Source organism: Phocoena phocoena, chromosome 19 (genome assembly GCF_963924675.1).
Source record: "Phocoena phocoena chromosome 19, mPhoPho1.1, whole genome shotgun sequence".
Classification (NCBI taxonomy): Eukaryota; Metazoa; Chordata; class Mammalia; order Artiodactyla; family Phocoenidae; genus Phocoena; species Phocoena phocoena.
Genome location: NC_089237.1, coordinates 24,428,425 through 24,440,523, shown reverse-complemented (window position 1 = coordinate 24,440,523; position 12,099 = coordinate 24,428,425). Strand labels below are relative to the sequence as shown.

The 12,099-nt window shown below is 49.4% G+C and overlaps 2 protein-coding genes across 3 annotated transcripts; one reads left to right on the top strand and one right to left on the bottom strand.

Annotated features, from left to right (window-relative positions):
* Positions 1-218: 218 nt before the first annotated feature.
* Positions 219-5,014, bottom strand: EME1 (essential meiotic structure-specific endonuclease 1). 2 transcript variants are annotated; one of them, XM_065897587.1, is made up of 8 exons: positions 4,228-5,014; positions 4,014-4,144; positions 2,508-2,588; positions 2,286-2,417; positions 1,969-2,136; positions 1,625-1,740; positions 642-831; positions 219-395 (listed from the first exon to the last, which is right to left on the bottom strand). In XM_065897587.1, the coding sequence occupies exons 1-8, from the start codon at positions 5,012-5,014 to the stop codon at positions 219-221; spliced, it is 1,782 nt and encodes a 593-aa protein (XP_065753659.1). The 2 variants fall into 2 exon arrangements, with proteins under 2 accessions (XP_065753659.1, XP_065753660.1); XM_065897588.1 differs by having other exon boundaries at positions 1,969-2,092; positions 2,296-2,417.
* A 1,165-nt stretch (positions 5,015-6,179) lies between these two features.
* MRPL27 (mitochondrial ribosomal protein L27) lies at positions 6,180-11,647 on the top strand. The gene is made up of 4 exons (XM_065897698.1): positions 6,180-6,247; positions 8,333-8,464; positions 8,876-8,943; positions 11,238-11,647. The coding sequence occupies exons 1-4, from the start codon at positions 6,208-6,210 to the stop codon at positions 11,442-11,444; spliced, it is 447 nt and encodes a 148-aa protein (XP_065753770.1). The 5' UTR covers positions 6,180-6,207; the 3' UTR covers positions 11,445-11,647.
* The last annotated feature ends 452 nt before the right edge of the window (positions 11,648-12,099 follow it).

Here is a 12,099-nt window from a genome sequence, read left to right as displayed (position 1 = left end):
GTGCTGGGAGGGGAAGGCAAACGTGAGCATCTCAGCCTCTGCCCCAAGCTCACAGGTAGGGACACTATCGCAAACACCGACGCCCAGGAAAGCCTGTTGTGGGCAGGACCCAGGCTGTGCTGCAGGAGGTGCTTCTGATCCCTGCACTGTAGTCGTGCTCTGAGGTCGGGGGGCTGGGCTGGAAATCAGCTTTTCATCCCTGTCCCTGAGGGCTGGCATCAGTCTGCACTGTCTAGAGAGAGATCTGGCTGCAAAGCGGTCATCTGAAGGTAGATACGCCTGGAGAGCTCTGGTCCAAGACGGCGGGAGGTGGCTGTCACACCTTCCCCACGGCGCACCTGTATGTCTGCAAGCAGATTCTGGCGTTCTTGCTCAGAAGAACACCGCTTATAAGCCTGAAAGTAGTAAATGACCTGTTAATACCATACCACCCACGGTCATTCCTCATCTGTGAATAAGGGATGGGAAGCTTGGGTTGGGGGATGAGAACCATCCTCCCTCCCTGGTCAGTGTTGACTCTGATCTCAGACCCGCACTGTTGACTTACAGGGCATTCCTGGGCCCTCACCAGTGCTGTCCATGGAAACTGGGAGTCCACTAAGGCCACAGTGCACTGGGCAGTGACCCCTGGAACGGCATACCTGGATCAGGAGCTGTGGGGAGGGGTAGGCGTCCACAACGGCACTGGCCATTTCCAGGCTGACTCGGTGCAGCTGCTGAACCTGTCTCCTCCAGACCACTGCAAGCCCCCTGCCAGAGCGGTCCACCTTTGCCCCTCCAGCCCAGTCACTCTCCGGGCAGAAGGAGAAACCAGCTTGATCTCGGAGCTTCCTGCAAACAGCACAGTTGAGCTGCAAGTCGCGTGTTACTGTGCTACACCTGTCCCCTTAACTAGGAACGTAAAAACCCTCCACTGCCATGGGAAGAGGTGGGAATGATGTTCCACCTGGCCAATCTGAATGCTCACTCTGTCCCCTAGCAGTGCTGGTTGCCGATTCCCATAAAAATGACATCTATTCCTTTTCATCAAAAAAGAAGTTACCAGAAAAGTACGAGGCTCTTGCTTGCACTGAGATTGGGGTATCTTGATCGGGGAGGCAGTGTGCATGGGGGTTAGTGCACAGCACTGGGTATCAGGCAATTTGGAGTCTAGTTTTGGTTCTTCTGATTTGCTAGGGACTTTGACAAGTCGGTCTCTTTAGGCCTCAGTTCCCTCAGGTATAAAATGAGGGACTTGGATTGGATTGTCTCTGAGGAATCACTGATTTTAAATTCTGACTCTGAACAGCCCTTGAGCTAAAGAGGCTAAACAATTGTTTTACAAGGGCTTGTTTCATTGGGACCTGACCTGCAATGAATTCTGGTAAGCTGGCCCACTGATAACCCAGTACCAACCTGCAGAACACAAACTTACACATAAGCTACAGGAGAACATTTTAAAGGGACTGAGCTTGGGGGCTCTTTCCAAGAATTCCCAGGGTTAGGTCAACTCCTTCTGCCTCAAACTTGAGTGACAACAGGCTAGCAGCAGAGTTTAGGGGAAAGGGACATCATCTTTGGGTACCAGAACTACTGTAAAAGACAAGGCCAAGCAACCGAGCCAGGACTTGACGGGGGCACTCACTTGAAGGGCGCCTCAGCCACAGCCTTTGTGAATGTGCAGGCCAAGTCGGCCAGCTCTTTCCAGCTCTGCACAATTCGAGCCTGGGCTTCTGTGTGTAGCTGCAGATCTACCAATGCCTAGAAACCCCAAAGCAGATGGGTATGCAGAGGTTAGTTTGAAACTGTTCTCCTCTCACCGTTCACTGAAGCTGCACCCCAGCCCCTTGGCTCCCCGTTTGGCCCCTTCTCTCCTACTCAGTGCCGAGGTAGAAAGTAGTGTCCAGCAGGCATTTTACTCTTTATCATGGTGAATCGGGTTAGATGAGAGCGGGCAGCCACGACGACTCAGGCAACAGAAGTTCTTACCTCTTCCATGTCTACCCTGGTCACCAAAGCCGCTGTGTTGGCCTCCGGTTGTCTCTGCTTCTTCTCCTTGGCCTGTTCTCCATTTGCCACCCCCTGTTTCCTTCTCCTTGGAGGATTCGGAGCCCTGGAGCAGGGAAGGAAATCAAAGAGCGGCAGCTCCAGGCCGAGCTCGGGCAGAAGAGGTGTGAGAAGACCGGACCAGAGAGTCCCACGGGGCTAGGAGGGATGCTATTTTGCAGAGGGACCCAGATCTGGGATGAATAAATTCACCCCCGTTGGCCTAAGAGCTACCCCTTTTAATGCTAAGTCTCGAGGACAAATCCAAACCTGAAGCATTTCTCCGGATCCACAATCACCAGTGACAGAGCTTTCCCAGCTGTCCTTGCTGTGATGTCAGTTACAAAGCTCCGAAGCGTTTTCTTCCCTTCCTCGGTGCTGCCCAGACTCCCCTGCGTGAAGGGGCAGAAATGCAAGCACGCCTGCTCCCTGCGGTCAGCCCTCCGCCCCAGCCTCAGCGCCTACCCTCTGGCTGTGCCCACCTGCTTGAAGTTGTAGACCATGGACACAAACGCCTCTGCCTGGAGCAGCACCAGAACCATCGGCTCCTCCACCCAGTCCTCCTCTCCATCCTGTCAAAGGGCGTGGAACCCGGCAGAGGGAGGCAGGTCAGCAGGTGCTTAGCACCTGCGAGAGAGACCCAGGCCTTCTGGGTGAATGACTTCATCCCCACCAGCCTAGTCCACTTCTTTTTTTTTTTTTTTTTTTTTTGCGGTACGCGGGCCTCTCCCTGTTGTGGCCTCTCCCGTTGCGGAGCACAGGCTCCGGACTGATGCGCAGGCTCAGCGGCCATGGCTCACGGTCCCAGCCGCTCCGCGGCATGTGGGATCTTCCCGGACCAGGGCACGAACCCGTGTCCCCTGCATCGGCAGGCGGACTCTCAACCACTTGCACCACCAGGGAAGCCCAGCCTAGTCCACTTTGCATTATCATTTTTCTTCTGGAATGAAGTCACGGTGGCAAGAAATAGGAACCCATAATCCTGTCCTTCCCAGTCCTCAACTGTCCAGCCTCAGTGCACCGCACCGCTGAGGCAGTGAGTAAGGAGCATTAGTGAGTTGAAACGGACTGAGAAGTAACTGCCACTATTTCTATGCATTCTGAATAGGGGAATGGAGGGAAGGAAACTCTTCCGAAGGATTTGGAACAAATAAGTAACTTGGGCTTTGAGGGTAGATGCTAAGCTGAGAGGCCCCTCCACATAGGTTCTGTGTGACAAAGATAAGAATCACCAAGGAAACTTCAGTCTCTTCGTCGCCATACTAGGGCATAATCAAGCACAGCCAAGGCCGCGTCACGGTCCACAATCCTACAGCAGTACAGTATTACAGAGCAGCCGTGAGCAGGGCTCGTGTGGAGTTTTCTGATTAGGTCCCTATAAGCAAAAGCCAAGACCCATAATATTGCAAAGCACAGGTGGGAGGAGCTCTGGGTTCTACTCCCTCCCACCCCCCCCCCCCAGCCACTACTCAGCTGTGATCCTTAACAAGGCTTTCAACTTCTCAGGGCCTCAGTTTCCCCACCTGTGATGTGGGGATAAGCATTTCTTCCTTATAGGATGACTGCGACAGAAACGGGCGATTCCCCCCCACCCCCCAAGGGGCGTTTGGCAGTATCTGGAGACATTTTCAATTGTCACAACCGGGACAGGTACTGTTGGCAGCTACCAGGTAGATGCTAAACGTCCTACGAGGCACAGGACAGCCCAGCACGACAGGGAATTAACCAATCCAAAATGGCAGCCGTACCCGAGGTGGAGAAACCAAGTTAAAGCCGTTATCGTCCTGAGGTACGGCGCTGTCCCTTGTAGTTTCCTTGCACCCTGCCCACACCTTGGGAAACAGCCCCTTTACGAAATCCTCCTCAAATTATACTCAGCTGAGTGTGCTATCTGCCTTCCTGCTGGAGCCCTCACTGATAATATATCCTTTAGAGTAAAAGCGTATTTATCCCGTAACTCTACGGAGGAGAGGCAGCAGCCAGAAAACCCTTACCTCGGTGGACCCAGCCCTTCTCCACGTGATGCTGCAAGGCACGGCCGGCGCCTCAATCACACAGCAGCACTCCATGGACTGCAGGGCTCCGAGGAGCTGGCCCCCACCTTCCATCTGCAAGAGCACTGCAACAGACGGGAAAGGGGCTGTCAGTGGGGCCCAGAAAGCAGTTCCCCCAGCATGAGGTAAAGAAAGATGCCTGCAGGACCTGGATCCAGCAGCACAACGGTGTGCTTCAAGCATTCCTCTGGCCTCTGAGCTTTCAGCCTGTCAGCCAGGGCTGCCTTCTTCTTCCTTTCCCGTTGCCTCTGGGTGCTTTCCTTTTGGCCTGCTTGTCCCCGCTGCTGGCATCCCTGTGAGCCTCTCCTCTGGACCTTCTGATTAGGCTTGGTTCTCTTCTGAGGTGGGGGTACCTCAGCATTTGTTTTAGTTACTGTCACGCTGTTGCTCTGGACAGAGCAGGTAGTTTGGCAGGCTGGCAGCTGATGGCATGGACTGTCTACCACAGGGTCCTTGTTACTCGACGCACACCTCTCTGAGGTGTCACAGAGAGGAATATCACGGATCTTCGTGAAGGGCTGGTTTTGCCAGTCACGCGATGCTCCTTCATTATTTTGATGATCTAAAACCCTTTTAACTGGGGAGCTGGAGCCCTCAGGGCTCAGCCGCTTGTGGGTCAAAAACTTACAAGTAAGTCTCTCAGCCAGGGGAGCAAATTCTTCCTCATCCTCACTTCCACTGCTCAGCACCCTGACTGGCTCTGTTTGTGTGACAGTTTCAGCTGTCTCTGGAACAGGTGGTGGATCTCTCAATTTTGGTGATGGAGGACAGGAGGCCTCAGAATCTGAGGTGTCAACCACTACAATCTTCTCCTCCTTCTGAGGCTGCCTCCTCTTGGTTGAAGACGGTTCCTTCTTCAGAAAGGCAAATGTTGGCAGCTCCTCAGACTCACTCTCGCTGGAATCCAGCGCGAGTGATGACTTCTCTACAGCCATCGATATGTGCTATCAGATTAATTCCCTGAAAAGAAAAGAGAGATGAGACACAGACTGTAGCACTGAATTCAGTCCACTTGATGTGTTCTATGGCCAAGCTTTAAGGAAATAAATGATACACAGAGAAAGAGGATATGGTCCCAACACGGTCAATCTGGAACTCAGAACAGCTATGTCTGTAGTCTAACAGGAAACCTTCTCAAATCCTTTCTAGGTCAAGGTGAGGTGTAAACAAAGTGGAGGTTACTATTAAAAAATGTTAATGAGGTACGAACAAGACTCACTCGACACAACCTCTTTGTTGATCTCTGCATGTAAAATGGAGATACCAAGAGTCACTCTTTTTTAGCTGAGTATATGAACTTTTGTGACTGGCTTCTTAAGCATGATATTTTCAAGGTCCATTTATGTTGTAGCATGTGTCAGTACTTCACTGCTTTTTACGATTGAATAACACCTCACCGTATAGATATGCCACATTTTGTTTGTCCATTCATCATCTGGCGGACATTCTGTTTGACTCCATTTTGGGCCATTTTGAATGAATAATGCTGCCATGAACATTCATGTCCTAGTTTTTGTGGGGATGTTTTCAATTCTCTTGCAGACAGACCTAGGATTGCCAGTTGCTGGGTCGTGCACAAGAGTCGTTCTTTGAACAAATATTCACTAACATTGTAGGTGTGACCCGAGATGAGCCAGGTAACCTCTCTGGGCCTCGCTTTCTTTTTTAGTAAAATAGGGATAATAACATTACCTACTTTACAAGATTGTAAGAAGTTTAAAAAAAAAATTAAAAGCATGCATCTACAGAGCTTAGCACAGTATCTGGCACGCAGGAAGCGCTCAGTAAAGTAAGCTGAATGGCTAGGGAGAGACCCGCAAGGGCCTTGGTAGATTCTGGCAAAATGCGGGGGTCGGACAAGCGGGCCCCTGCTGAGCGGGCTCCAAGCCTCTCCCGCTGACACCAGGGCGGGCGGCTCGCCCACGCACCGCGGCAGAAGCGCCGGACGCCCCGGCCACCGAGCCTCTGCAGAGATGAGCTCAGGAAGTAAGCCCTACCCGGTCCCCCCGCCCGGCAGCGCTCACCAGCAACTTCTCGCGTCACTCTTTCATCCGCCACGCAGGACCCGGAAATAGATCTCCGGTAGCGGAAGCAGATCTCTCAGACCGGAAGCGAGTGTAAGGCCAACATGGCGTTAGCTGTGCTGTCGCAGAGGACGCGGACAGCTGGTAAACGGCCGCCGTGGCGGTCGCGGGGCGAGGGGTGGAGGCGGAGTGGAGACCTTGCAGGGATCTGGGGGCTTGGAGGTCGTTCCCCACGGATGACCCTGGGGGCGGGAGGGGACTGGGGGGAGTGTGCGGGGCCCACGAGGTTTGAGGGGAGGTAGTCACTGGTCGTGTGACAGCTAGGGCGCGGAGCACGTGACCTTTCCCTGCCAGGCGTGCAAATACAGCTTCCCTAGGGGTGGGTGACGGTTCTCCGCTTCCCCTGTCTCGGTTTGTTTGGGTCCCATTATCTACAAAAATGGGTTACTGCTTTTGGCACACAGGCGCGCGAAAAGTTAATCTGTTCATTCAACAGATTGAGGTCTTTGTGCCAGACACTGTGGTAGGTGTTGAGGATATCAGCAGAGAAGATGAAGACATAGTCTCTACCCGCAGGACGGTTACTTCTAATAGATAAGCACGTAAATGAAATAGTTGTGAATTGTTGCAACTACTGTGACAGAAAGGGAAAAATGTGTCTGTGTCTTTTTTTTAGGTTGGGTGGTCAGGGAAGCCCTCTGAGGAGGTAACATGTAAGTTAAGACCTAAAGGATGACCGGAGGCCTGGCTCTGTAAGAGAGTGAGGGGCAAGAGAATGACTCGACCCAATTTTCCATTTTGAGAAGCAAACTATTGCTCTTATGTGAATTTAAAGGGAGTAGGAGTGGAAATGAGGAAACCAGACGGGAAGCAGTAACAGTAGCCCTGAGGAGAGATGATTTAGTCAGGGTGTTAGTGTCAGTGAACTTGGAGGGAAATGGGTGGATTTGAAATCCGTTTTGGAAATAGGATCCACAGAGCTTGCTGGTGAACTGGATGTGTGAGATCAGCAAAGGGAAGGAATCTGCAGTGACTCTTTGATTTCTGCCCGAGCAGCTGTGTAAGTGGTAGCATCATTTACTTTGAGGAGGATGGGGAATAGGGTGAAGGGCAAAGATTCGTGAGTGAGCTACGTTAGGTAAAGCAAAGTCCAGTTCCTGAAATTGAGTGAATAAATGAATAGGTGTTTAAAGGTAGGTAGATCCTGGTGCTGGTCATTTCACATGTTGTCTCTGTAAGTCCTCATCTCTGGTCCTTTGCCGCAGGTAGTCTCTGTTCTCATTAAAACTTCAGAAACCTAGGTTTTAGGAACCCTGAACTTGTAGATTCCAGGACCCACAAGCCTTCTGTAAAGACTCTGGCATGACCCTGATTAACCATAGCTGTATCTGGAGACCTGAATGCTGGGACTGCCATTCCTGGGCTTGTCATATAGCACAGGGCTTCCATCCTGGTCATTATGAATTTTAGTTCACTTTCCCTTTTAAAATAAATACCGTTGAGCACTTTGGAATGAGTATGGAGAGGTCAGATTAACAAGGGCAGGGTGTCAGTCTTCTTGGTTGGACCTGTGCTTGATGGACTTGCCGAACAGAGAAAGGGTCCAGCCTTCTGAAATGGACAGGAGCCTGCGGGAGTCACCCTCACAGAGGCTGCCCTTTTTGTTTACAAGTATCTGATATGCAGTGGATGGGTGATGGCTAAGAAAGTGGTGGGTGAGGTCAAAGCAGGAGCCTCTCTCTGGGTGTCCTGTTGCTGGGCTCTGTGGTCTGGCCCCTCCACAGTGCATTGAGCCTTGAGGGCATAATGGTGAGTGAGGCTGAAACAGGCAGCTCTGTGGTGTCCTCTTGCTGGCTTCTGTTTCTGTGGTTTTGTTTCTCTTTAATAGGACTGGATGTGTAAGGACCAAGGGCACATGGTGTTTATTTTTTTTCCAATAATATTTTACTCCCTCCCCTCAACCCTAGGCCACACACAGACAGCTCATGTAGTGCTTGCTTACACCATGGACAATACAAGAATGACTTATCCCCTGTCGTGGGGGAAGGCCAAGGACCTCAGACACTCCCCGAAAACCCACAAAGTCAAGTTCTGCTCACACATCTTCCTCACCCCCGCCCCCGACACTGCCCCCTGCCACCTCTCAGCTTAGCAAATGACCCATTGAGGCAGAGAAAGAGTCTGATGGGGAGCCGCTCTGTTTGAACAACATTTCTGTTCTCTCTGCAGTTACCGCCCTGCTGAGCCCCCCTCAGGCTACAGCTCTTGCCGTCAGATATGCATCCAAAAAGACAGGCGGCAGCTCTAAGAACCTCGGTGGAAAGTCACCAGGCAAACGCTTTGGCATCAAGAAAATGGAGGGTAAGGGTCTGACCTGGCTTCCACTTTCCACTTAGCACCCTACCCTGCTGTCCTGGCGTTCCTTTGAAGAGCGGGCAAACCACCCAAGTGCCCTGTCCTGTACTCTCCATTTTGCTCACCAGAACATTTAGTTCCAAATGGAAGAAACAGATACGACCTGAGGCGGGGTGGAGGGGCTGAGGAAGAGCAGATAGGTGGGAACTTTGACCATGCGACTGGAGAGGAGGCTGCCGGGTGGGAGACGGGCTCCTTGTGTCAGACTGGGAGTTGGTCTTATCCAGGGGCAGGCGTAGAAGTTAGTATGTAGCATTTGGGCCAGGAAGGCGAGGGCTGCCCTGGTTTCTTAGCAGTTCGCTGTGTTGCCTCATCATGGGGGCCCAAAGGTAGCACACATGTGGACTTCTCTTCTAGGTCACTATGTTCATGCCGGCAACATCCTCGCGACTCAGCGCCACTTCCGCTGGCACCCAGGTGCCCATGTGAGTTGCTCTGTCCCCTCCTCCTGTGTTTTCTTCACCTCTCCGTGCCCCTGAGCACAGTAATTGTAACCGTTGCAATTATTGGGTGCTTGCCAGATGCCAGTGTCATGCTGATTCCTGGGCCTGCATCATCTCATTTCCTCCTTACCCCATCGCTAGGGTAGGTAGGTGTCATCTCTGTTTTACAGGTAGGATGCCAGAAGCTTAGAAGGGGGGGTGGGTAGTGACAGAGCTAGGATTTGAACCAGGTCTGCTTGACTCCCAAATCACTTTTTTGCTTTGGTAATAGCATCAGCTTGGTTCTCTGGGGTCCCCTTTCTAACCCCCAGTTCTTGGAAGAGGATATTTCTCGTGATTTAAGAGATTTTTTTAATCTTGGGAAACTAATTTCAATTTATTCATTTTTTATTTTTAAGAATTCCTCCTTTGATTAAAGTTATTATTAGATGGCTGAAAGATAACTTGAATTTAATAAAATAGAATTCAGTTTGTGGGCCAGAAATTAGGTCCATACCAGGCAGGGATTTCAGTTTCAGCAAGTTGGTATTACTTGCTGAGGTAGGAAAGTTCTTTAACACAGATCTGTACTATATTCTTTACATTATTTAAAATATTAGTTTCCTCTGTAATCAATTTCCTCCTGCCTTCTTACCTCTTTTTTGGCAATTTTAGTAGGCACAGAAAGACTGATAGTAACCTATAATTATTTCAGAAATGCTAATTTGTATGTGAATTGATTGTATGTGTAGTAGCTTTATTTTTTTAGAACTCGAGACATGTAGTATGTGGCTGTGTTAACTCTTCAGACTTAATAAAATAATGACAACAATAATAAAGACTAATACGTTGTGACCTGGGCAGTATTCTAAGCTCTTTCTGATGATTAACTCATTTAATCCTCAAGATGACCCTATGAAATAGTTAATATTTATCTCCATTTTGCAGATGAAAAAAGTGAGATACAGTGAAGTAAATTAACTTGCCCAGATCACACAGTAGTAAGTAGTAGTGCTGGGATTTGAACCAGTCTATTCGTTTAATCAGAGAGATATCGAATAATACTGGGTAAAAATTGCCACACATGCAATCTCAAGTTCTAAAAGAAAAAAGCTATGACATGTATAGTTAAAAAATAAAGAAAATAAATACGTAATACACAGATGCAATCTCAAGTTCTAAAAGAAAAAAGCTATGACATGTATAGTTAAAAAATAAAGAAAATAAATATGTAATACACAGATGCAATCTCAAGTTCTAAAAGAAAAAAGCTATGACATGTATAGTTAAAAAATAAAGAAAATAAATATGTAATACACAGATGCAATCTCAAGTTCTAAAAGAAAAAAGCTATGACATGTATAGTTAAAAAATAAAGAAAATAAATATGTAATACACAGATGCAATCTCAAGTTCTAAAAGAAAAAAGCTATGACATGTATAGTTAAAAAATAAAGAAAATAAATATGTAATACACAGATGCAATCTCAAGTTCTAAAAGAAAAAAGCTATGACATGTATAGTTAAAAAATAAAGAAAATAAATATGTAATACACAGATGCAATCTCAAGTTCTAAAAGAAAAAAGCTATGACATGTATAGTTAAAAAATAAAGAAAATAAATATGTAATACACAGATGCAATCTCAAGTTCTAAAAGAAAAAAGCTATGACATGTATAGTTAAAAAATAAAGAAAACAAATACGTAATACACAGTTTATTTAATCTCTTTGCTCATATTTCTCACCTGAACATCAGGGTTAGCGATAGTACCTACTTCACAAGGTGAGAATCGAGTGAGTTAATGTATATAATAGGGCTTGGAACAGTGCTTACACACAGTAAGCGTGACCTAAGTATTAGCTGATATCATCTTGTTTAATTAGTGTATGCCTTATCCATGTAGCGTTGAGCCTAAACTTTACAGATCACCATATAGACGAAAATGTGTATCAGACTAGTGTTGTGTTAAGCCTCAGTGAAGCAGACTCCCAGGAGCAGTGGTTAGAGACATTTTCCCAGGCCTGGTTTGGGCATCTGTCCAGCGTGGCTTCTGGCCAGCTGCACAGATATGGGTCCAGGTATCAGCCCTGAGTAACCACCAGGATTGGCTGTTGGAGTTTTCTTTTCCCGCCTTTGTGATGGAGTAATTACCAAGCAGTGGGAAAGGGAACCTGAGATGGAGCTTTCTGAATCCTCCCCTCTGGCCCCAGGGCCTGAATCTTTGTGAAGAGTCTATCCTAGAACTCTGGGATGGACCCCCTGACTGTCCAGCTGACCAGGTCTGTGTGTTGCAGGTGGGGCTGGGGAAGAAGAAGTACCTGTATGCTCTGGAGGAGGGGATAGTCCGCTACACTAAGGAGGTCTACGTGCCCAGTCCCAGCAACTCGGAGGCTGTGGATCTGGTCACCAGGCTGCCCGAGGGGGCTGTGCTCTACAAGACTTTTGTCCACGTGGTTCCTGCCAAGCCCGAGGGCACCTTCAAACTGGTAGCTATGCTTTGACCTCCTGGTTGAGGCCTTTGGACAGAGACTGGAGCCCAGGTGACAGGAGAGGGTGGTACCAGACGTCATCAAGGGTTGGAGTGACGACAGGTCTCTCAAGGAAGAAGTCTGCTTGGTGGTGACTGCAGGAGACTGTGAAGTGACTGGCTGGGAAGCCCTTTGGGAGACCTGACCTGGGGCCAAAAATAAAGTTTAGCCGGAGTCGTGAGTCTCTGCTGTTTGGGGACAAACCTGGATGGAGTGGCTTACTGATCTGTTATCCATGTTCTCAAGTGCACACAAGGGGGAGCCTCAAAGCAGGAAAGAGGCCTGCCAGTGAGGAAATGAGAAGAGGGGACTTCGTTTCGAGGAGGGGATCCCTTTAGCACCATCCCCCGAAGGGTAAGGAAGAGGAGTGCTTGTGCTTGAGGGTGTTCCTGCGCCTTCCCCTCCTGGATCCCACAGAAGTCACTGGGGAAGAGTGGGCGGGGGGCGACCAAGGGGCCAACAGAGGAAGCCAGTGTGGTCATGTTCCTCTCCTGGAGCCACATTCAGAGGGAGCTGGGGCGGCAGCCCCAGAAATGGCCACATGGCAGACCCCTTCCTGCCTCTGTGGGTCCAGAGCGGAGAGGCCCCATCTGGCCTGGAATACCAGGGTCCTTCCAGTGATGAGGCA

Bases quoted from the DNA above. Each gene is read 5' to 3' on its own strand.
- EME1 (XM_065897587.1), bottom strand. From the start codon at position 5,014: ATGGCTGTAGAGAAGTCATCACTCGCGCTGGATTCCAGCGAGAGTGAG. The intron at 4,145-4,227 runs GTCCTGCAGGCA...CGTCTGTTGCAG, and splicing joins CGTTGTGCTGCTGGATCCAG to TGCTCTTGCAGATGGAAGGT. The intron at 832-1,624 runs GTGAGTGCCCCC...TGCTGTTTGCAG, and splicing joins GTGGCTGAGGCGCCCTTCAA to GAAGCTCCGAGATCAAGCTG.
- MRPL27 (XM_065897698.1), top strand. From the start codon at position 6,208: ATGGCGTTAGCTGTGCTGTCGCAGAGGACGCGGACAGCTG. The intron at 6,248-8,332 runs GTAAACGGCCGC...TTCTCTCTGCAG, and splicing joins GCAGAGGACGCGGACAGCTG to TTACCGCCCTGCTGAGCCCC. The intron at 8,944-11,237 runs GTGAGTTGCTCT...TGTGTGTTGCAG, and splicing joins GCTGGCACCCAGGTGCCCAT to GTGGGGCTGGGGAAGAAGAA.